Source organism: Asterias amurensis, chromosome 15 (genome assembly GCF_032118995.1).
Source record: "Asterias amurensis chromosome 15, ASM3211899v1".
NCBI classification, from domain to species: domain Eukaryota; kingdom Metazoa; phylum Echinodermata; class Asteroidea; order Forcipulatida; family Asteriidae; genus Asterias; species Asterias amurensis.
The window spans coordinates 16,515,915-16,539,717 of NC_092662.1; the positions used below are offsets into that span (position 1 = coordinate 16,515,915).

General features: G+C 37.3%; 2 protein-coding genes across 2 annotated transcripts in view; one reads left to right on the forward strand and one right to left on the reverse strand.

The window, feature by feature from the left end:
• LOC139947881 (neuronal calcium sensor 1-like) lies at positions 1–21,727 on the forward strand. Its single transcript, XM_071945720.1, has 7 exons — positions 1–1,734; positions 5,000–5,024; positions 6,234–6,282; positions 15,960–16,049; positions 17,363–17,441; positions 17,954–18,120; positions 18,835–21,727. Exons 1-7 carry the CDS (start codon positions 1,671–1,673, stop codon positions 18,931–18,933), a joined length of 573 nt encoding a protein of 190 aa, XP_071801821.1. The 5' UTR covers positions 1–1,670; the 3' UTR covers positions 18,934–21,727.
• Positions 19,260–23,803, reverse strand: part of LOC139947879 (adenylate kinase 8-like) — a 10,296-nt gene continuing 5,752 nt past the window's right edge. The window contains exons 9-10 of the mRNA XM_071945715.1: positions 23,516–23,657; positions 19,260–23,031 (exon numbers count right to left, since the gene is read on the reverse strand). Coding sequence (XP_071801816.1) covers positions 22,704–23,031; positions 23,516–23,657 — 470 coding nt within the window. The 3' untranslated portion in view covers positions 19,260–22,703. The remainder of the gene's footprint in view (positions 23,032–23,515; positions 23,658–23,803) is intronic.

Sequence of the window (23,803 nt, forward strand, 5' to 3'; positions counted from 1 at the left end):
CGCTGATCGCATCTTCTTTGACAGGCGATTTTGTTTTCAGTAATTCGTCTCATTATTACGACTGGAAAGCTACAATTTCAGTAAATATTTGTTCTCTTGTTTGGACTGCAGCACTTCAAGTAAATATTCTCAGTTGGACAAGCCGAGATGGGTGTGAAGAAAAAGCCCAAAATCACCTGGATAGTGGAGCTTGCTAACCATCTTCCACATTTCGAAGATATTTTCGACGAACACACATTTTACTGGACGGCCTTTGTTTTTGTTATCTCCACTTTCGTCTTTGTTTATCTCCTCTCGCGACGGGTGAAGATAAAGAACACTGATATTTAACGGCGCTAGACACCGGAGAGAGACAATATTTTACGACCAAGTTATTTATTTCCACGACAGTTTTGCTGAAGCGTATCAAAATTCATATTTTTGGTTGTCGGCGAATTTTTCTTTTCGACGAACAGACATTTTACTGGACGGCCTTTGTTTTTGTTATCTCCACTTTCGTCTTTGTTTATCTCCTCTCGCGACGGGTGAAGATAAAGAACACTGATATTTAACGGCGCTAGACACCGGAGAGAGACAATATTTTACGACCAAGTTATTTATTTCCACGACAGTTTTGCTGAAGCGTATCAAAATTCATATTTTTGGTTGTCGGCGAATTTTTCTTTTCGACGAACAGACATTTTTACTGGACGGCCTTTGTTTTTGTTATCTCCACTTTCGTCTTTGTTTATCTCCTCTCGCGACGGGTGAAGATAAAGAACACTGATATTTAACGGCGTTAGACACCGGAGAGAGACAATATTTTACGACGAGTTATTTATTTCCACGACAGTTTTGCTGAAGCGTATCAAAATTAATATTTTTGGTGGTCGGCGAATTTTTCTTCATGAGATCGTGTAAGGCCTAGCATACCTACACAGATAGATGGGTAGATAATCTGTTTATAAAAAATAATATCGTTTTAACATGGACTTGCACTACTCAGTCAACTGGAAGTGACGGTAAACCTGCGATTATTTTGTTCCCATAACCTACCATAGCGGAATATAACTGTAGTACTAGAGTAGTCATTGTATTAACACTGTGTGTATGGCTTTTGTGAAAGTGCCTGGGTTGGTTGTGGTTCAATGCACTTGTCTACCATTACGTAATTGATTTATTTACATCTCATCCAATGGTGTAGGAATTTACGCGCTCAGGAACTTCGCTCCCTGAAAAATTAAAAAAAGCCATTAAGGTCTTCATTTGAAAACAGCAGCTTCTCCATAGAAGGAGAGAGCTATGAATGCAAAAATATGTACAATTAATTATAGCAAACGAACTCTGAACTAGCTGGATAATAAGAAATAATTACGGACTACATTATGGCGGCGCACTCCACTTGTACTCGCTTCGCGGTGACCAAGCTAGGACTTCTATCTATTCTTGTTGGTGTCGTCTTCCGGTAGCTGTGCATTGCACACTATAGTTCGTTGGGCTTCAGTGGACAGGACTTTAGACGATGTCGGCCATAAAAAGCAACAGCCAAAAACTTCGTAGAAACTTTTGGCTAGAACAGAGATAGTGAAGTTTTTGGATACTTTGAGAAAGTGAGATATTTGAGGAGGTATTTAGGAGAACGTTTTGGACTTGAAGGAGTCTGTTGAGGCTCTGTAACTTCGGAGTTGGAAATGGGGAAAAGGAACAGCAAGTTGAGACAGGAAACTTTGACGGACCTTTTGGAGAAAACACACTGTGAGTATCATTATCATCTACTAATCCTATCTCCATGCCATTTATTTTGTAGTATTATTTAACCATAGTAAGTTTTATTTGGTTTTAATTATGATGACACCTACTGTGTTCATGATGATGAACTTTTAATAATGGTTTGATGAAGTGGCTGAACATGTGTGTGGGATGGGAAGTATGCCATTACATTTTATGGACAGGGGAATTACAGGAAACTTTCCTTTACTGTAGTATCCTGTATCCTGTATGTGTCCTGCCACCACTTTTGTTTTCTCACTAGTTTAAAAAAAAAATCTTATGGATAACTTTTTGCACCTCGCCACCACTTTTTCACTAAATTTTACAAAAAGGGATATCTCATTGAGGTAAATTAGATACAGTCATTTGACCAGTTCGGGATCATTGACCAGTTCGGGATCACTTCAACTTTGCAATAACCAAATAGTTATATCACTTCTCATTATTACCAATTTCTGTTGATAAATGTGAAGATTAACACCCATTAAACCAACAAACCCAAAATAAGGTGCCAAACATCATCAGCAAATAAATTATGACTGTTTTCCTGAAGGTTGTCTGCGAAATTTATCATTTTTTTGTTTAAAAATGTTGGTTGAAAAACACTGTTAAAACTTCTTACCTTTAGAATTGGAGTGCCGGGGCAAAAAAGATTTATGTAAAATGATAAAAATGTGTAAAAAAACATTCCTGTAAATACTGTGCAGACATCTTGTTTTTTTGAGGAGACGAAGTTACCAAAATCTTCTTTAGGGGGGCAACTTACCCTTGACCAGTTCGGGATCACTCAACATCTCATTGCGTCAAATGGTGCCGCACTAACTTACTAAGTATGGTAAAATCATACTACTGCAGTAGAAAGTTTATTCAGATGATTTTGAGAAACATTACTTCAACAAATTCTTTTAGATTTTTTTTTTTTTGAGAAATTTAAACTTGGAGGGGTCGATAATGCTTTTTAGGTTCGCTTCACTTTTTCATTTGCCTTTGCTGTTGTTTTGTGGTTTTGTCACTGGGTTTTTTGCGCTGCTATTGAAGACACTTGCATGACATTCACTAAACAAATGAAGTCCAAGTCCATGCCAACACACCTCTGAAGTTTCGTGTCCTTGAGAGACAGTTTTATGAATGGGAGTATGGGTTTGCAACAAAGGGCACTCTACTGATTCAGAATAGATTCAACTGATCCTGAACTGGTCAAACAGGTGACAATACTTTTCTTAAAGCCTCTTCAAAAGAACTAATCTTTTTGTGTCAGTGAATACTTGGTGAGTTTTATGTCATGTTTAGGTAAACTGATAAACTTTTTTGTTTAAAATATCAAAGAGATTGCAACAAAAAACAATGTGAATTCAAAAAGTGATCCAGAACTGGTCAAACGACTGTACTATATTATTAGTGGTGGCGCCATACGGAAACTTTTCCAATCTTATTTTAATTGAAGGAGTAAATAAGAGTTAACTGGATATTATACTATTAATTCTTTCATTGAATGAACAAGTGGTGGCAGCTGAGCTAGGATACATAAAATTGTTCCTAATTACAAATTTTTACAAAATGAAATGTTAAATTCAATTTATGTTCATCAAATTCAATGATGGTGATTGGTTATTGACTGGTGACCACGCCAAGATGTCAGCGAAAAAAGGTCCATTTTATTTCTACAACATAATTGTATTTGTAGGCCTACATGTATGTAGGTGATTTTGGTTACTACTATTTAAACAAAAATCAGCTGCTAATTAAAAAACTTATTTATTAGGTAGGCCTAATTAAAATTAAAAAAAAGTAAGCCTAGTAATTATAGACCTGTTATGTAATATAAAAAAAAACTAAGCCTAATTCACGAGGTCGACCAGTATCTTTCCTTAAAATGGGAATTGAACCGAAACAGGAATTTTAAAAATATTTCAACTAATTTAATCATGAAAGTATTTAGCAAGGAGAACAAGCATCTTGCCATTTTAATGGGGTTCTTATCAAAAACATGATATGAAATAAATTTTCTATAGGTCTTAGTGCTTGCTAACCCCCCCCCCCACCCCCATAAAAAAATAAATAAATAATCATAATAAAAAAAATAAAAAAAAACACTTCCAGACTACAAACAAGCCCTGTGGTAGTCTTAATGGTATTTTACCAACAATACAAGCCCTGCCAAACGCCAACCACATCAGACTTGAAGTGAGCATTTGGTCAAGTAAAACCCATCAGACCTGAGATCTAGGATATATGGAACTCGTTCTATCTAGTCACATGAATGTCATTGAGTCTATATCAGTATGTAAACATATTGGAAAGCCACATGGCCCGATTGTCCGCCTTTATGAGCATTATGTTTGGATGTAACTTACACCACAATATGTTTGACATGCGTCATGCAGGGTGATGTTCAACAGACTTTTTTCAGCTTAAAGTTTTCTTATGCGATTCCTGCTGGATCGCCTGACCTGGAACACACCAACAAATACTTCTGGCTTTCATTTTATCACTTGGTTCTTATGGTTTTTTTTTAAAGTAATTGATACATGGGTCTTGGGATAAGGAATAATTGTTTGCAAACTTTATCAGCCGATAACTGTGGGAAATAAATCCAATAGGCATCTTGACTCGAGTTGGATTTGGATTGACCTTAAACTGCAGTTTGCAACAGATTGGGTTATTTCTTTAAATCCTTAGACTGTCTACTATGTAGCTGGTTTAGGTTTAACTCTCAGCAATTATCAGTAGTTAAAGGGAAGGTACACATTTGGTAATTATCAAAGACCAGTCTTCTCACTTGGTGTATCCCATCATAAGCATAAAACAACAAGCCTGTGAAAATTTGGGCTCAATCGGTCATCAAAGTTGCGAGAAAATAATGAAAGAAAAAACACCCTTGTTGGACGAATTTGTGTGCTTTCAGACAGGAATAAAAGACTTCTAGCTAGCTAAGTCTTTTATTATTTTAGTGAGAAATTACCTCTTTCTCAAAAACTACATTGCTTCAGAGAGAGTCGTTTCCCACAATGTTTTATACTATAAGCAGCTCTCCAATGCTTGTTACCAAGTCAGTTTTTAAGTTAATATTTGTTTTGAGTAATTACCAAACGTGTACCTTCCCTTTAAACCTCCATTGTGGTACCCTTAGTAATGCTCACATAATCATAGCCATAGCCGTCAATTAGAATGCAGTACAAAATTGTGTTGATTACATTTTGAGTGTTGGCTTTATTTTGACACAGTGCTCTATTTCTTATTCTATTTACAGTTAACGAGAAGGAGATTTTGCAATGGTAAGTGTACATAGATAATTATTCCTTAAAATTCTTTTGTTTAAATTCAGTCAACACAGTGCTACTACTCTGACAATTATTTGAGTTAATTTGCTGAAAGTTATTTGACTTCCTCAGTGAACCACGTTCGGGTAGATATGAAAAATCTATCATCGCACAGCCAAACATTATTGCTACTTCTGGTATGTTCAAATAAAATTCCATGTATGTGTTGTGTGCACATGCACGGCTCACATACTCTGTAGTGTTGGCATAATATGTACATTTGTGTGCAAACTTTAAAGACACGGGACACTATTGGTAATTGTCAAAGACTAGCCTTCACAGTTGGTGTATCTCAACATGCATAAAATAACAAACCTGTGAAAATGCTCAATCGGTCGTTGTGAGATAATAATGAAAGAAAAAACATCCTTATCACACGAAGTTGTGTGCTTTCAGATGCTTGATTTCGAGATCTCAAACTCTAAATCTGAGGTCTCAAAATCAAATTCGTGGAAAATTACTTCTTTCTCGAAAACTACATAACTTCAGAGGGAGCCATTTCTCGCAATGTTTTATACTATCAACCTCTCCCCATTACTCGTTACCAAGAAAGGTTTTATGCTAATATATTTTGAGTAATTACCAATAGTGTCCACTGCCTTTAAACAGTAGCCTACTTGACTAGACTAGCCACATGCATTTAACATGTCTCCAATAACGCTGTTACTATGACTTACATATTTGAAGAATTTATTTCAACACATATTTTGAACTGGAATGTACAATTAGTAAAGCTTCTCTCAGGATGGAGTACTGTTTGTGGAATAATTTAAAAGGAACCTCAGAAGAAGAATTTTGTTAATAGTTCATCAGGCCTTGGAATAAGCAGAGACACCAACAAGCAATATGCCTATGGTGGACATACAATGTTTATGCGCGCGCCCCAAACGGGGGCAACTCATAGATATAGAATAATAGTAATAGCTAGATTGGCCGCACGTACATATGCGCCATAAGCCGTAGTAGTGTTGTAGGATTGTGTCCGACATCTCTTAAAAAGGCTGTGCTTGTGCTGTGGTGCCATTTGCAAAGTTCCAATACAAATTAAAATTTTCATCTTTAGAAGTGGCCCTTTCCAGAGGAAAATTGCTTGTTTTTTAAAATTTGAAAAGGGCTACCGTTGTTTTAATAGTTTAAATTTGTTTTCCTCCTTTTTTTTGGCAGGCATAAAGGGTTCTTGAAGGACTGTCCCAATGGCTACCTGAACCAAGAAGTAAGTGTTACTCAATCTTTTTCGATAGGTTTCCCAAAACTAGCCATGGGGATGAGATAGCTCATAATTTCACTGGTCCGCCAGCTTTTTCACTTGGTCCAATGCAAAAGTTTGTGTATGTTTTTTGTAAGTTCCAAATTCGTTCAAAAAAAACATTCCTTGCAAAATATTTGTTTTCTTCTTGAAAATTGGCCTAGGCAACTTCAAAGTTGTATGACTTAACTGTAGTCTCCACAAGCGTAAGTACAAGTATGGTAAAACAGTCACTTGTATTTGGGCTGTAATTTCATTTATTTGGCCTATGAGTGGAATTTGCTCAGCCTGGATCTACCTCTGTAAGCCGAGTCTGTTGTAGTGTATTGTATGTACGTGTACAGTTTTTCAATAGGAAAAAAGGTCGGTCAACCTTTTTTATGAACTTGTAACCATCCTTTTCTCAAACAGAATAATGTATCCACTCTTAAGTTTTTAAAAAGTCTAAAGAAATCTGGTGTACCTACACTAGACGTAGTCAACTGTGTTTTCCATTTGTCTACATTTATAGTCCAAGTCCTGTCCATATTCCACCAATTAATTTTGATGGATTTGGTGCTGTTAGGGTTTTAATCCTTCGTTATTATTTTTTATGTTGGCTTCCGTTGGCTTCTTACACAAATCAAGTCCGAAACCGACGATCAAGGGTCACTTTTATTGACTTTATTGAACAAAGTTGGTTTGTGTTTGGAGTAAAGCAAATACATTCTCAAACTTGGTCATTGATAAACCTTTATAGGCAATACAACATTGCATTGTGATTGCGGACACGCACCCATCGTTCGCACAAAAAAAAAGAAAAAAAAAAGTCCAATGAGTTTGCAAGCAAAGTTACACCCATTGTTTACATAGCCAGGCTTTTTTGAAAGTACACATTACATTGGTACATGTGGAGTACTGAGTTTAAGAAACTTGTAGTTCATCCCAACATTGTAGTTCATCCCAACTATAAGGATCATCTTCCTCACAGAGTCAGCCACATTATCAAAAAATTATCATGAGACTCGAAAAGTTGGCGTCCAATTTGGTCTTGGCCTTGGTGCCCCTTTCCAAAGTTCCCCGTAGACTTTTAAGATTTTCCAATGGAAGTGCACTTTGCAATAATGAAAATAGATTTGCCCTCTCAGAGATGAAATTTCAGATCTCTGAAATCATACACACACAGCCCAAAATGATCATGGGACTCAAATTCAAATGCACTTCTACACTGCATACACTAGCTCATACACCCGCACTCATAATTTATGAATGCGAAATGTGTTGATCAGCTGTCGACACGTGCGAACTCGCCCTCCATTGATCCATCGGATATTTATGAATATCGCAGGTGAGGGAGTCATGTGTCTGGACACTCATAGCATACCTTAAAGGTACTGCAGGGAACGATTTCATCCAGCCATTTTGCATAGCAAAATATTTTGAACACCGAATGGTAATTTTGAGTAGCAAATGATGATATATAGCAACTGAGACATTTTGCATAGCATTTTGCTTGTTCACTGCACTGGACACTATTGGTAAAAAAATAATTGTTAGCATAAAAACTTAATTGGTAACAAGCAAAGGAGAGCTGTTGATAGTATAAAACATTGTGAGAAACGGATCCCTCTGAAGTAACGTAGTCTTTGAGAAAGAGGTAATTTCTCACTCAAGTAATAAAAGACTTCAGCTGAAGCCTTTTATTATTCATCTAAAAGCGCACACATTGTGCAAAAAGTTTTTCTTCTTTCATTATTCTCTTGCAACTTCGATGACAAATTGAGTCAAAATGTTCACCTGGTTTGTTTTTTGATGCATATGTTGGGATACACCAAGTGAGAATACTGGTGTTTCTGGACACGTTTGGTCGTTGTCAAACACGTTGAAGCCTTTTATTATGCATCTGAAAGCACACACATCAAGTTTTTTTTCTTTCATTATTCTCTTGCAACTTCGATGACAAATTGAGTCAAAATATTCACCTGGTTTGTTTTTTGATGCATATGTTGGGATACACCAAGTGAGAATACTGGTGTTTGACAACAACCAAACGTGTCCAGGGTGGATTTCACAAAGGTAGTCCTAACTTAGGACTAGTCCCTAAGCAATGCTAAGAGATAGGACTGGTCCTAACTTAGGACCAGTAACTCATCCTAACTTAGGACTGGTCCTATCTCTTAGCATTGCCTAGGACTAGTCCTAAGTTAGGACTACCTTTGTGAAATCCACCCCAGTGCCTTTTAGGAATGAGCTGCAGTCAAAAACCAGGCACCAAGCTTGTGTTATGGGTTAACTTGTGTCATTACTTATGAATGATACACTTGATTGCTTCTCCAGAGCATGTGAACATGCAATGCATTATTGAGGATGCAGGTTTCATTCAAGTTTAATCTGGTCAGATGGGAACACCATGTTCAATCAACTATTGAGTTGAATTGCAATTTCAACCAATTTGACCCAAAGGTTACCGATTTATGGTCGTTTGAATGTCAGAGGTCAGGCGCATTTTGACCAAAATCAACAAGAAAGAGCATGCTGTAGCGCGAAAACCGTTTATCGGATGGAGCTGAAATTTGAAACTTGAGCTTGTTGAGCCACGATTACCCCATAAACCAAATTTGAGCAAATTTGAAGAGAGTAGGGTTTAACCCATTGGGTGATTTGACACGGAATGACCCTCATAGCTTTATTGCCTAATTTTTTTTAATTTTTTTTTTTTTTACATTATCCACATTAAACTGTCCATAACTTAATATTGCATTAGGCGACATGTGGCTCATTTTCACAGAGTGGGTCACAAATAGTAACACAGGCCTGGAATTACGTGGAGACCCTGGCCTATGTTGCCCCTGGCCTTTGACTTGGTGCCCTTTCAAAAGTTTCCTAGAGGCAAGACATTCCAGACTGATGATATTCCAGACTTGGTTATATTTTAAAATTATGAAGACATCACAATCAGCAGAGTTAAACTGCGTGTACATTTATCAAACCTCTTCTTGTAATGATAAGTGTACTGGGTTCTTTTACGTGCATTACACCGGTGACCTACGGGGCTTTACGTCCCGTCTGAAGGACGAAGCAATAATGGTTAAGTGTCTTGCTCAAGGACACAAGCCGCGTTAGACCGAAACTTGACCCCATACTCTGCTGATCATGAAAGCAGATCTTGAATCCAGTGTGATTGAATGCTCGGCCAAGACATGCCAAAATAGAACCCAGTCCATCCCAGGAAAGCATTATTTCTTTAGGAACCAGTTACGATTTACCGTTAACAAATACTATTTTGTTTACTCTTATCAATAATCACTCCAAGTTATTGATAATCTATCTCATTTGTTTCTTTCTTGAATTTAATTGATACTAATCAAAAACCACCCAGTCTTTATCAGAATGCAAGTTTATCAGGGAGTCAAAACATCACAGAGCATTTGTAATGTAAACTTACACTGGGAACAAGTCGTGAAAAAAAAATCAAAGAAGCCACAAAAACACAATTTCTTCTTTATTTCCTCATGCCCCTCCAGGGTTCACCAACTGTTTGCGTCCCTCATCAAAATAGATAAATTTACAATAGACTTAGATTAGATCCTTTCATCATATTAAACAAAAATAATCCACATTGACATCCCCCCTGAAAAAAAGCAAACACCTTGTTGGTGCTATCCAATTTGTACCATTCCGAGAAAACATTCCCGGTCTGAAATAAGAAAACAATCATGGAATGAGTACCATCTCCCTAGTGTTACTTCCAACGTAATATCCAGTTAGTTCTCAATATACAAATTGCATTTGGAAATCTCAATAACAAAGTCATGCCGAAGGCGAAGAAAGAGACTGGCTTTATGGTTGCACTGATTGGACGCATTTTTTTGTCGGAGCATCGTTAATATCGGGAGCGATTGGCCAACTCCAGATAATCTTGGGGCGATAGATATTCATTTCATGTCCCATATATTAGACTTTAAAGGCATGTTGTATACATGTCCTATGTTGTTGCGTTCTTGGAAAATTCTGTTTATTACGGTCCTCTGTTTACCATTCGCAGCACTTCCCATTAAGCTGTGATACTCGCGCCAAATTACGTTGTAGGGTTTATTTCCAAGGAAACGGTGACAAATTGTTGATTCTCAATAAGTGATTTGTTAATTTATTCTTGGTATCTATTGCATTAACTTGGGTTGTTTTAGTTTAGTAAATGATCTATATAAATCAATACTTGAAGAAAACTTGTGAAATACTTGTGAAAAGTAAGCTCAGAATGAATAAATCCAATCAGAAAATGTTTCCTTTAAGACCCATAAAATAGCATCTCCCCCCTTCCCAAAGACATTGATCAAAAGATAAAATACCTGCTGAACTTGAGCCCATCTAGGGCAATTTGCATCCGAGATAATAAACGGACTCTCCGGCTGTTACAGCACCACCCGAGTCTAAACACTCCAGAGTTTGGGGAATTCGGGTTGAGATGCTTTCAGAACGAGCAAGTTTATTTGTTCATCAGCGGGATGCCTGGTATTTTTGGAAACCGACTAACATTGGGTTGTTTTTTTCATTGGAGTGGAGTTACCGCCCCCCCCAACACATCTCTGTCATATTTGTTTATGTTTCTGACTTCAGTTGACCACTCAGATTTCCACGTAAATTTTGAGTGTATTTACCAGATGTCAAGTGCGGTTTGTGGAAAGGTATTTAAGAAATGAAATAAACACGGCCAATTGTTTAGTTTTCTTTTAAACAATCCATATATTAAGCTCAAGAGGCTGTCAGTTTTTCTATTTTTGTAAGACATGGTGTGTTTCTGGTTTTGAAGCAGTGAGTAGGCCTTATTTCTTTTGAGAAATCAAATTTTAGTCATGTTTGTTTTGAAGTTTACACTTTTTGTTGTACATCATCGTCTTAATTAAAAAAAATAAAAAAATCCACACAATTAAACATTTGCCAAACATTCTTAAATCTTTCTACCTAAAGTATGAAATCAACAAAATTTTTAAAATAATAATCCAAGTACCAGGCTTACTTTTCTGAAACTTACAGTTAATAACTTTGAAAACGTAGTTGAATAATTATGATTTAATTGTATTTATAACACAAATATTTTGAAGTAAACAAGCTTTTGAAGATTTGTCTTTATTAAAAACGCCTGTTTGGATTTCATTCCACATATGAAAAGCAGTGGTTAAAATGCCCCAAACTTGAACATACATCTGTACAGCACACGCATTGGGACTACCTTCTTCCAAAACTTGCGTAACAAAACGATTCCCTTCACTGTCTAGTGACTTCATGTCTTAGAATAACTTCAATAACGTTATCTCTTGGTTTAGAGCGCTGACAGATACAAACAACGACAGACAAATCCTTAGACGGCTCAGCTTCCCTGCTAGGCCAAGCTAGTAGATTGCGGATCATGTTCACCTCATGCTGGCTCTACTCAAAGAAATGTTGCCCTTTCTAATATTGAGATGAATCTAATGCTACAAGATAGTTTTAATTTATTGAGTTTGCATCGCAGTTAGTCGGCTTAGTGCACTACTGTGTCTAAATTTCTTTTGTACAGAACTCAGAAAAGTATTGAGTACAAAACAGCGCTTACACACATCAGTGTAAGGGTAAAAACCCAAAAATATTCTTTATTCCTGAAACCTGTTTGTTTTTTTGGGTTGACATCTAAAACCAGTACTAGATTTAGCAGTACACATTTTGTATTATCTGTTTCTTAGGCCTACTTGAAGTTTATGAGAAATATTTTGTGTTGTAAAACAGTTTTTGGAAAGTAGAGACATGGAATAAATACAGCGACCGTCCTTCCCAGTTCTATATTATCATAAAGAAGAATCCATGCAGGTTTGCACAATTGAACAAATATTTAAAGCCATGGCGTGGAAAAGATTTTTGAAGATAAGGTTTCCATAGAATATCAGTATCATCGGATATGTTTTCATAGCTTGTACTGGCTGTTTTGACTGCATAGACTGCTTAGGGTACTGTCATGTACATCTAGATGTCAACGTGCATTTAGTTGCATGACCTGAGAAATATTGAAAAATGAATTATTAAATTGTATTTTAAATTGAAGATATTGAAGATAAAGCGATCTGGGATTTGACCTCTTGCCGAGTCAGGAATGTTCAAAGCGTGACGACAATACTGTCAGGGAAGATGTCCACCAGTATAAGATTGCAATCAAACCATGCTTGCCCATCAGCTTGTTTTGGAATCTAGGTCCTGAGTGTTGTGATAACCTGGAACCTCTATTTCATTGAGCTGCTAAGCAAAAACAATTGCTAAGCATAAAAATTTTTCTTAGATAAAAACAGGATCACCAACCAAATTTCCATGTGATTTTCAGGATAAGCAAACAACAGCTGAATACAAGTAACAAGCAATATGCAACAAATGGAAAATTGGTTGGTAATCCTGTACTTATCAAGGAAGACATTTCATGCTTAGCACATTTTTGTGCGTAGCATCTTTATGAAATTGGGCCAAGGTAAAAAAAAAGGTCTGAGCTGTAGAAAGACATACAGAAATGTACTGACCTTGACTCATCAGGACATAAAGGATACCATGTATGTACTTTGATAATCTGCAAAAATGAAATTTGACACATGGAGTATGTCATGAAAAAAAGATATTTGGCTTAGCTCAGAGCTGTCATTTAAACAAAAATGTCTTGGTAGAATAACAAGCAGTTTCCATCATTTGCAAAATGGAGGTCTGGCATTGCTCGTTATTCTACTGAAGATTTTTAAAAGGAAAAATCTTGGACGGCTCTGGAGCTTTAGCCATAACTTTTCTAATCTGGCTGTGTGCCAATTTGCATAATCATCAAAGGCGCAATCCTCTAAATGCCTCCTCTATCTTCTGGTTAATTGTTACCATTTGCTAGGTTTTCTCAGAAACTTTTTCTGTATACTTCCACAGTAGGTTAATGTTTATTACCTCTCCACAGAAAAATGCATTCATTTGAATAAATACAAGTGCAGGTTTGAATGATTGATAACGCCAGAAGTTTTAAATCATTTTAAGTGTGGCTGTAATGGCAGGAAATGTAATGGCTTCAAAACTAATTATCTCGGAGTCTGACGTGGCGGCGCGGCCCTTCCTAAGGAATGTAGAAGTAAATCAAATGAGGTTAATGAACTGTCAGAATGCTTTGATTAATTAGAGTCTCATGCCTACTGTCTGAGGGTCTGAGGAACGCAGTAATGATTGGATTGTAGACTGGTGCCATGTCTAGTGACCCAGTCCTGATTCATTGCGATGAGGCTAAACAGTTGAACATGATGGTGGTACAGTGTATGTTGTTTATCTTACCCGTACACTGATGTGTGTTTTAACTCAAAACTTTCCCCAGGTCCTGTGGAAACAAAATCCACAGGCGTATTAATTTGGTGGGATTCGAACCCATGACCTTCGCATTCTAGATGATGAGTAGTTAGTGTTCTTACCCATACACCGATGTGTTGTTTGTAAGCGCGGTATACTCAGTACTCAGTACTCGTATACTCCCCTGGTCCTGTGGAGATGAAATCCTAGGGATATTATTTGGGTAGGATTCAAACCCAAGACCTCTGCCATTCTAGAGCACTTATGTCTTACCACTAGGCCACCAAGCTTGCAATGCAGTGCAGCAGCATGTACATGTAGGGGCAGTGTAAATCTTATGACTTCATGGTTTTAGCAGCGAATAAAGTGTACCTCATTGATTTGTAGTTGGTGGAAAACAGTCTCATGTTAAAAAAAAATACAGAATTGGTATTTCTCAGAAAAATAATAATTACATGTGTAAATAAATAAGTTTGAATTATAGGTACATTGTAAACCTCATACCTGTACCAAATCTCCAGAAAAATATTGCAGTATGAAAAAGTGTGAAAGTCAAGTTAATAGCATTTGAAACCTTCTTAAATCATAAGGCTATTTTAATTGCCAGATTCCAACCGAAAAGCCTTAAAATAAGCTGTTATTCATTTGCATGATCAATTCGCCATGTGGATTCAATGTATAATGATTTGAAATAAATGCTAAATGGAAATACAAACCATAGCGTTGAGCTCGTCCCTGTAAAGCCGTCAGCGAGAAAGTTGGCACAGAGCCAAGAGACCATACCATCCTCTGTCCCATCTCCCATTAATCTCGTCTTACATTTCACGGTGCAAATATCCAACTGTCATGATAGATTACTGTAAACTCACTGTACACAAACCAGTTGCTGGAATATCACACGAAATATCAATATTTTTATAAAGGGCATTGCGCACTCTTTTGTAAATAAAGGATAGTTTTCAATATTTCAGTCTCTTTAAAGGTAACGTGTACCTTTGGTTTTTGGAACTGTTTGATTTTTTTAAATGCTAAGTAAATGTACATTGTACAGAGTAGATGTACACAATAAAACTAACCTGTGAAAATTTCAATTCAAAAGGTGGTCACGTTTGAGATATATCTAAAAAATCTGGAGCAAATAAGTCCATGCAGGTAGAGCAATCGCTACTAGTAATACACAATTTGAGAAGAGTATAGGGCGCTTGAAAGCGTGCAAATGTCTAAATGCAATAGACCGTATTGAATAGGACATCACCGTTTAAATATCTGACCTACAACATGGCGCATGTGTGTGCGTGCATGTGCCGTAGAAATCAAACCGGGAATGTTGCGTGCTGCGTGCTTCATTGATGTACGCGTTTGGACGCGGATAAAATGGGGTTATTCAATACGGTCTATCCACTTCAAGTGAATCGAAGAAGAATGAGAGGGGACCAGTTGCTCTATGACTTGATGCCCCTTTTGATAGCGTGCTCTAACACAGAATGGATCAACCACAGACCTAAGCAAAATATCCAATATGTTTGGATATTTCGTAGTCACACCTCCAGGGGGTATGATCGAGCAAGACATTCAAATTGGTGAGATCATACACCACTGGGAATGAGGTTGATCATGATCCTATGTACAACTCCTGAATAAGAAAAAAACTTCTGCCATCCAAATCTTCTGATCAAACAAACAGCATTGGCCTACCACCAGGCGCTACCCAATGCACACAATCATTATTTGCTCTACTCTCCTGGAGTAATTTGGTTTTGGAGGTCGAATCTGGGTATATTGATTTAGAAGAGACTTTAGACAATGACTTGAGTGGTCATTACTGGACGAACAACTACTTCATTGATCTTTAGGGGACTAACAGACAATGTTGAATAAGTAACTCAGATTAGTCCACAATATGTTACCACTTGAGTGACAAGGACAAATATTACTTAACAAGGATAAACAACACAACTCTTTGAACTCTGTATCTGTTATTACTTATAGTGAGTAGGGTAGATGGCCTTAGCTTTCGATCCGGACCTTCTTCAGAGGCATAAAACAAGAAGAAAGGGGAAAGGGATTAAGGGCAGGATCCAGGAAAAAGCAGGAAAATTATAGCCAATCTCAGTTTCTATTTGAGAAACAATTGGTGGCTATGGACCAATAGGAGTAAAGTGGTTATTACTTAAATATATGTATTCATTCGTCTTGTAGTCCCTAACTAGCTCTTAGCCAAGTTGAGGATGAATTAACAAAATTCATATTCCTTTTGGTGGTTCACATCCCATTAATAATTACTTTAATAATGATGGTTTATCTCCACCCTTTCCATTTTTCTGCTTTGACTTCAGGAATTCTCCAAAATTTACCAGCAGTATTTCCCCAGCGGTGATGCAACAAAGTTTGCTTCCTTCGTATTCAACGTCTTTGACGAAAACAATGTAAGTGCCAAACAGTTTTGTTCCACGACAATGCTCAAGACCTACAATATTAGTTTTTAACATTACATGAAAGTTTGTCGCCCTAACTGGAGTATGGTTTGAAGCACATCTGAGACTTTGTTTGGTTATCCTTACAGTCTTTATTTACTCTCTTATTGCACACTGACTCGCCAAAGGATACCTGTGGCTGAACAACTACAGGTGTGCTTGTCAATGGGGGGGGGGGGGGGGGTTGTATGGACATGACAGAGGAGGTATTAAAAACGCAAATATTTGAGTAGTGATAAAGTGTCCCATACTTGTGGCGTAGTGATACTGATATGATTGTGGGAGTTTTTCGTTATCGCCAGTATGAGGGGAACAATCATTGAAATACGTCAAATGAAGTATTTTGCCGATTGTAGACTTGTGATTTAATCCCCCCCCCCTCAAACAATATAATATTGGAATTTGGTGTGAATTATTGTGTTCTACTTTCAAAACATTGTTCATACTATTTTCCATGCTTTTATATCCCAATTCAGAAGGCAATATGTTTCTTTTAAAATGATAAAGCAGTGTTTATGAAATCCAAGAATGTTCTGAAATCCTTCCTCCATGTTCTGATAGTTTCCCTCTGAAATAAAAAAAGTCCAAAATAGGAATGGAAGATTTGAGTCCATTCGAGAGGTAGTCAATTTGATTTCCGAGAAAAAAACCCTATGTTGCCATTAAAAAATCCCTTTAGTGAGAATGGAGTAAAACCCAAGTAGTTGAGACACAATGTTTTCCGGACAACAAAACCTCTTAAATCTCTAAATCTTCCAATCCACATTTTGTCTGATTGCTTCTGAAGTATGTGAGCATTGGGCTCAGCGAGTTAGCCTGGATTTAACAATGGGGGATGTTGTAGCTTCAACGAGGGATTTGGTAACTAGAGTATGTTCAGTTCGCAATCATATCCAGGGCTTGATTTTGGGGAAATCCACAGAGCTTGTAGGTCAACATTCGGCGCTAAGCGGGAAATGGTGATTGTAAGCGCAGAATTCGGTGGTAAGCAGAGCCATGAAATTGGGCCCAGCTGTCGATTTCTCAAAACTCTTCATATTTTAGGACTAATCTTAGGACCAGTTCCAACCATGCACTTTAGCATGCAGACCTTAAGATTAATCCTAAGTTAGGATGAGTTACTCGTCCTAACTCGAGATAAGACGGGTCCTAACTCTTTGTGAAATTGACGGCAAGTCTTGCTGGCTAGTCACTGGAACTTTAAAGGCGAACCCTGCAAGGTCTTCATAACATATTATTCTCATGATTGTGTCTTCTCTCCTTAGGATGGTGCCATAGAGTTTGCCGAGTTCATCAGAGCGTTGTCTGTAACGTCAAGGGGAAACATTGATGAGAAACTAGACTGTAAGTCTTCTAAATACTTATAATTTGTTTAACTCGACCGACACATCGGTCTTTATCAGCAGGATGACACGGATGTTGAAGCCGTGACCTTGCGGACTCGTGACCTCAAGACCGCGTCAAAGACGCCTGAGAGCTTGCACCGCCCCCGTCGCTGTTCATCAAAATAATGTGTCAATTGATTTTTTGATCTGACATTAGTGTGAAATTTCCTTCCTGTAATTTTCTTGAAATTTGAAATCCGAGTATTCTGTAGAACAAATTTGAAAATCTCCCGGATTATGGAAACTTTGTTTGTATTATGATTAAATGTAATAAGCAGTCCTCGCTGATGCATAATTGTCTCAACAATGCACTAGAAAGAAAGAAAAAGAAAATATAGCCCATTAAGGCTATTACTGAATACAAATCCAGTGCTTTGATGAATCAGATACTTCTCAAGAATTGGGGTAAAAAAAAACATCGTCAACACCAATGACCTCATCCTTGTAGTCAAATCTTCTCCTCTTCCCCAGGGGCATTCCGACTCTATGATCTGGACCACGATGGATTCATAACAAGAGAAGAGATGCTGAATATAGTAGATGCCATCTACCAGATGGTAGGCAATATGGTACGCCTACCAGAGGAGGAGAACACCCCACAGAAGAGAGTGGATAGAATATTTGCCCTCATGGACAAGGTAAGGGGGCGTTCGGAATGGTGGTTACAGCTACAGCTAGATTTCGACACCATCATGCGTTGAAGTAAAGTTTTTCTTAAGCAACATCCTAAGTAATAGTTGTAGCCGTAGCTGTAACCACCAATTCTGACACAGCATGATTTCCAAAGTCCTCTGGTATCTTTAGCGATCAACAAACGTTTTTTGTGTTAAGACTTGATGGTTAAAGGAACACGTTGCCTTGGATCGGTCGAGTTGGTTTTTGAAAAGCGTTCAGTAATGGTTTGTAACAAAATGCATTTGGGTAGAAAGATGCTGTTAAAGTAGAATACAATGATCTACACAAATATGCCTCGAAATTGCGTGGTTTTCTTTTTACCTCGTCGACTAACACAGTCGGCTACTTCTTTCTAACCATATGCATTTCAAAACAAACAGTTTCAAATGCTTTTAATAGACCAACTCATCCGATCCAAGGCAGTTCCTTTAAGACTTAAAGTTAGGGTCATACTTTGGTAGCAACTTGAAGCAAATTCTGTTTACTTTTTAGTTGAAGGTTTACTTTTTATAAAGACACAATAAAATATGGTAACATACGAGGAGTCTATTTCCAAAACTTTGTTAAGTTGACATTTACATTATCTTGTTTCGTGAAATCTAAAGTTTCAAAACAAAATTCATCCCTCTAAAAATATTAAATACTATTTCCTCTTCCTCCTCTTCCTCTTTTTATAGAACAAAGATGACAAACTAACTAAAGAAGAGTTTCAGAATGGTTCTAAGGAAGATCCGACCATCGTACAAGCATTGTCACTCTACGATGGTCTGGTATGATGACTTCCATCCCTCCCAAGATCAACGGTAACCAAAGTATAGTGACCTACTCCTAGTTAAAGAAGTGTATTGAACCATTGCACGCATGTCACACGCAGCGACTGTGCCATTCTCACCATTTTGGTGGTCAATAAGTTTACGTGTGAACGGGCGTCGCCTAAAATGCGCACGGTACTGAATAACGCACAGTGACATTGACCACCAAAATGGCGCATCCAAGATTATTCTGATGATGACATCAGGTGAATTGGGTCAATAGATGCAAGTTCTAGGCTATTTCCAAGAAGAACTTTCACAATTTTCACATGATTTTCTTTTCTTTGGGGGGGGGGGGGGTAGTGAGGCACCGATGGGATTCTCCTCTTGTTTGACCAGTTGATAAACAAACAAAAATCTTAACCTGGCACTGCATGTAGTCACAAAGAAAAAACAATCATTATGAGGAAGTTGTCCAATAATAAACCACAAGAGAAGCTGACTGGTTAAATTTTGAATGCTTTGGAGTTGGACCTAGTTCTGACTGATAATGTGAGAAACAACTTTTTTCTAAAAGAACTTTTTGTGAAAAGAGGAGTAGGTCACAAACTATTGTGCTGAGATTACATTATGTGCAACAAAGGAAAAGTTTGTATTATTAAATGTATTTAAAAACAAAACACTTAAAAGCTGGAAAGGTTGGTAACATGTTTAGATATTTTTGTATTTGTGGTTTGGTTTATTTTGTTGAGAAAGATGGATATGTCAACCGTTAGTTACCCATAATACCTCATCAAAAGCAGTATGAGTAAAATCTTTGGATTTTTTTTTCCAATATGTTTGTTTGTTTGTTTGTTTTTGTGTTTACATATTTTTTTGTGAGTTGGGGAATTTCACACCAGATAATTTCCAAGAAATTTCTGGGAAACTTAGGGAGACCTTTTTACACATGAAATGTAGCCCAGACTAACTCCAGGTAGTTCCTAAGCAGGAGTAACGTTACTCCTGCTTGGGAAAAACAGCTAATTAAGATCACCCCGGGGCTTGCATGCCGAGTGTTGCATTGCTTCTGACTGGCTGCTTTGAACAAAGATAGGGAGACCGCCAACAAAGGGCTAGATAGCTCAGTTGGTAGAGCGGCAGCACATTAAATCCAAAGGTTGTTGGTTCAAATCCCGCTCTAGTCAATTTTTTCATTGTTCACCACCTAAAGTTATTTATGGTTTATGCTTAAACCTTTGTACCGCCTCAATGTATATGTGCTAAAAACATAACAGTATTTGTCAAAGTTTGGGAAACAATGTTGGCAAAGAAAACAAATCATATATCATGTTTTTACTTCTGATAACTTCCCTTTTGTACAAAAAGCTTTTTGGTAGAGTTAATAATATACAAATATTAATATAATACAAGCACGTATTTATTTCGTTATTTGGACTTTCAGAAATGACGAAAACGTGCGACCAAATCTGGTAGTATGAGATAATTGCAATAAATATAAAGATGTTATTAAGGTACTAGAATTTAAAAAAAATTGTGAAAAAGTAATGCTTTCTGGAACAGAAACAAACAAAATCAACATTTATAAACATCGGTTTTATGTGTAAACTCTTTTGGGACTTTTGCATTGTTGTACAAAAGTGTATACAAAAGTATGTACGGAAAAAACCAAAATCTTAAGTAAGAGGCAGTTTCGTTTTTTTAGATGCCCAATTTGAATTTTGAATTATAATTTCTTCACTGTAGTTGTGCACATTCTCTTGGGACTATTGCAATGTACACAAACCCATATGTACAAAAGCAATTAATGAAACAGATATAGAGTAGCTTAGGAGGAAGTGCAGTTTGGAATTTGAGTCTGATAAATCATGCTACTTAAAAGACTACCTAAGAGCCTAAAATACTCACAGAAGAAATTGTTACTCACAAAGTACACAGCCCTCGAAGCATGTTTGATTTGATCAACTGTTGTAGATGCATTCACAGATGAAAATCTGTCATAGTCTTTATACTACCATTGAAAATACAAGATCATGCCTCGAGAAAATAAATAATTTGTTGCAATAATTTCGTTTACAGGTTTCTGTTGAGTGGAATGTGTTTTCAGGTTTTCACAGATGTTAAAGTAGTGTGCACTCTCAAATTGAAATACAGGGTACTACGTGTAGTTTTGTTTATAGAGATAGTCTATATGTAGATGTATGTGGAATTTATTTTCAGCGGACATTTTTAGTTGGTGATTTAATGGTGAAAATATGGTAAAATATTTTTCTCATATTTATTATTCTGTAATGTATTGACCTTTTTTTCACAATCTTCAAAATCTGCAACTTAAATAATCTATACATTTGTATCTGCGTTTCTTGAACTATTCATTGTGACTTGTAACATAACTATGGGAGACTTTGGTGACAATAAGTGGCAGCAGACTTACCAGGTAAATCCATTGTTTTCAGTAGGGTGCGCTTACGCAGAACTATGTAAACAACGGACATTTACCTTGAAAGTCTGCTTTCCTCAAGCATTCCAAAGTCTCCCATTGCATTTTGATCTGATATACACTCTTACAAGTATTTTAATTCAACTTGCTTCCCACGAAGAAATAGAACCATGTGTTTCCTATGACACTTTAACTGCACTATCATGTACTACAAGCAAGTCACTATTATTTGTTGTAGTCACAACCTTTTCTCACTGTAGTATTTGTATCTGCATCCTTTTGACTTACAAGCTGCACATTTAAGTGTTTGTAAATATTTACTTAATCAAGTGGACCTCGTTCACTGAATATTTATTAAATGTTTTTGAAACCAATGTCTCTTCCAGTGTAATGTTTTATTTCTTGTGTTTTACTCAAGCAAGACTAAAAAATAATCAGGATTTCTCTGGAGGAAAATTTTTCTTGCAGGAAATGACTTGACTTTCGTGCCATAGACATTCTTTACCTTACACGTCACATGTGGCAACTGCCAAGCTCAACAGTTTTGCAAGTCTATGTGCAAATGTTGCGTAGTCTAAAATGTGAACTACACTGTAGAACACACATGGCGTCGACTCTAAAAACCGCGAAACTGTTCATTTAACAATGCATTATTAACCAACAATTTTTTTATCCCATAATTTATGCAGTAGTACTAGAGATGACCCTTGACGCAAAGTCGAGACAAAATGACACATCACGGTAACACATTGGTTAGATAAAACTTTCTTTGTATCATTTTAATATTATTGAAATTTATATTAGGACTAAACACAAAAGGGTGGTATATAAAACAAGTCTTAACTTGGTCATTTAAAGGTTTGAAGTGGATGTAATGGTTAATTCATGTGATTTTATGCAGTATGTACAGATTAATCAATTTCAATATAAAAGATGTTCATATTATTGACAATTATTTATTATTTCATGGACGGACGCCTGTGTTTAATGAACATTTTGAAAAAAATTGTGCTTATTAGGTCATAACTCTTCACGGTGTCTTGCTGCGCTAACATAATGAAAATATCAAAGACGCTCATAAATATTATTTGACAATTCAACAAACATTCAAAAATAAGTCTGACCTCGGCCCAAAACTGTCACACAACTCTTATCTGCTTACGGTTTAACCGTCAATTGATCAGTATCTTTCCAAAGCAAAAAACAATCGGATCTGGGCCTGACTTTCATGAAGATGGTAAGCACAGTAATTTATCTGCTTAAGTGCCGCAGTCTCCTTCTAGCATTAACTAGCTGCAATCCAAAGTGGCAATTATTTAATTTGATAAATTACAAAGATCCGCCTCTGATAGTTTTAATCTTGCTGTATCAATCTCTTGGGAAGTGGATTCACCAGCATACTCTCAACACACTCAAACACAGTATGCGGATCCTGGTCTGCGTTTATATGTTGCGCATCCTCATAGAAGTCCGCGATCTCCTCGGCATACGCGTAGTACTGCGACAGACGGTTGCGAACGATTTCTTCGGCATCTGTGGGGTGCTGGACGGAGCGGTCTTTGATGCTGTTGGTGCGAGGCGGGTTGTAGAGGGCGTGGTACTGATTGCCGGTGACAACGTCCAGGGATCGGAGGGTAAGGCGCTCGTAGACGGAGTCGTTCGGGACGTCCAAGAAAAACACCCTGATGGGAATAATAATAACAAATGGCTTTACATCGCACCAAGAAATAATTGTAAAGTATCTTGCTCATGGATGCAAGTGTCAAGACAGGGGCACAACTTTCATGGCTCTGCTTACCGTAAGCAATGAATTGGCGGTTATGGAAGCAGGATATTCTGCCCTAACGTCAAATGTATTTCACAGGTTAGCAGAGAATTTCGGCTTGTGTGCATGTGTACTCCATGTTACTAGGCATTCTACGCTTTAGGCTAGCGCAGAAATTCAGCCGACGCCAAGGAATTTTTTTTATCGTAAGCGCAGAATTCGGCAATTGGTAAAGCCATGAAATTGGACCAAGGACTTGAACCCACACTCTCCTGATCAGAAACACTCGAGCTTGAGCCAAGTGTGCTTTAATGCTCGGCCATGTCATGCAACAACCGTTAAGAGACCTTGCATTGTTGATAACTGTAATGTCAATTTTTTAGAAGTTCCTTGTTGAATACCTGTTTGGTTCGTGTCCGATCTTGGACAGGTTTTCCGCCTGCTCTCTGGTCCTGGGGAATCCCCTGAGTACCCAACCTCTAGAGGCGCAGTCTAGCTGGGCTAATCTCTCATCCAGAATCTTGATCATCAGATTGTCTGGCACTGAAAGTATATACAGAACGAATACAAAGCTATTACGGGTGCTGCACAATTTCAAGTGATAATGCTAGCTCTTATTGCATTTACAAGAACGTATCAATGCGCTTTGTATTAGTGCGCTTGTCATTTGGCCAATAACATTCCATTTA

What these genes read in the sequence shown, in the direction of transcription:
- LOC139947881 (XM_071945720.1), top strand. Translation starts at nt 1,671, where the DNA reads ATGGGGAAAAGGAACAGCAAGTTGAGACAGGAAACTTTGACGGACCTT. An exon ending in ACGTCTTTGACGAAAACAAT is followed by an intron (nt 16,050 to 17,362) that starts GTAAGTGCCAAA and finishes TTCTCTCCTTAG; the next exon opens with GATGGTGCCATAGAGTTTGC. An exon ending in TATTTGCCCTCATGGACAAG is followed by an intron (nt 18,121 to 18,834) that starts GTAAGGGGGCGT and finishes CTCTTTTTATAG; the next exon opens with AACAAAGATGACAAACTAAC.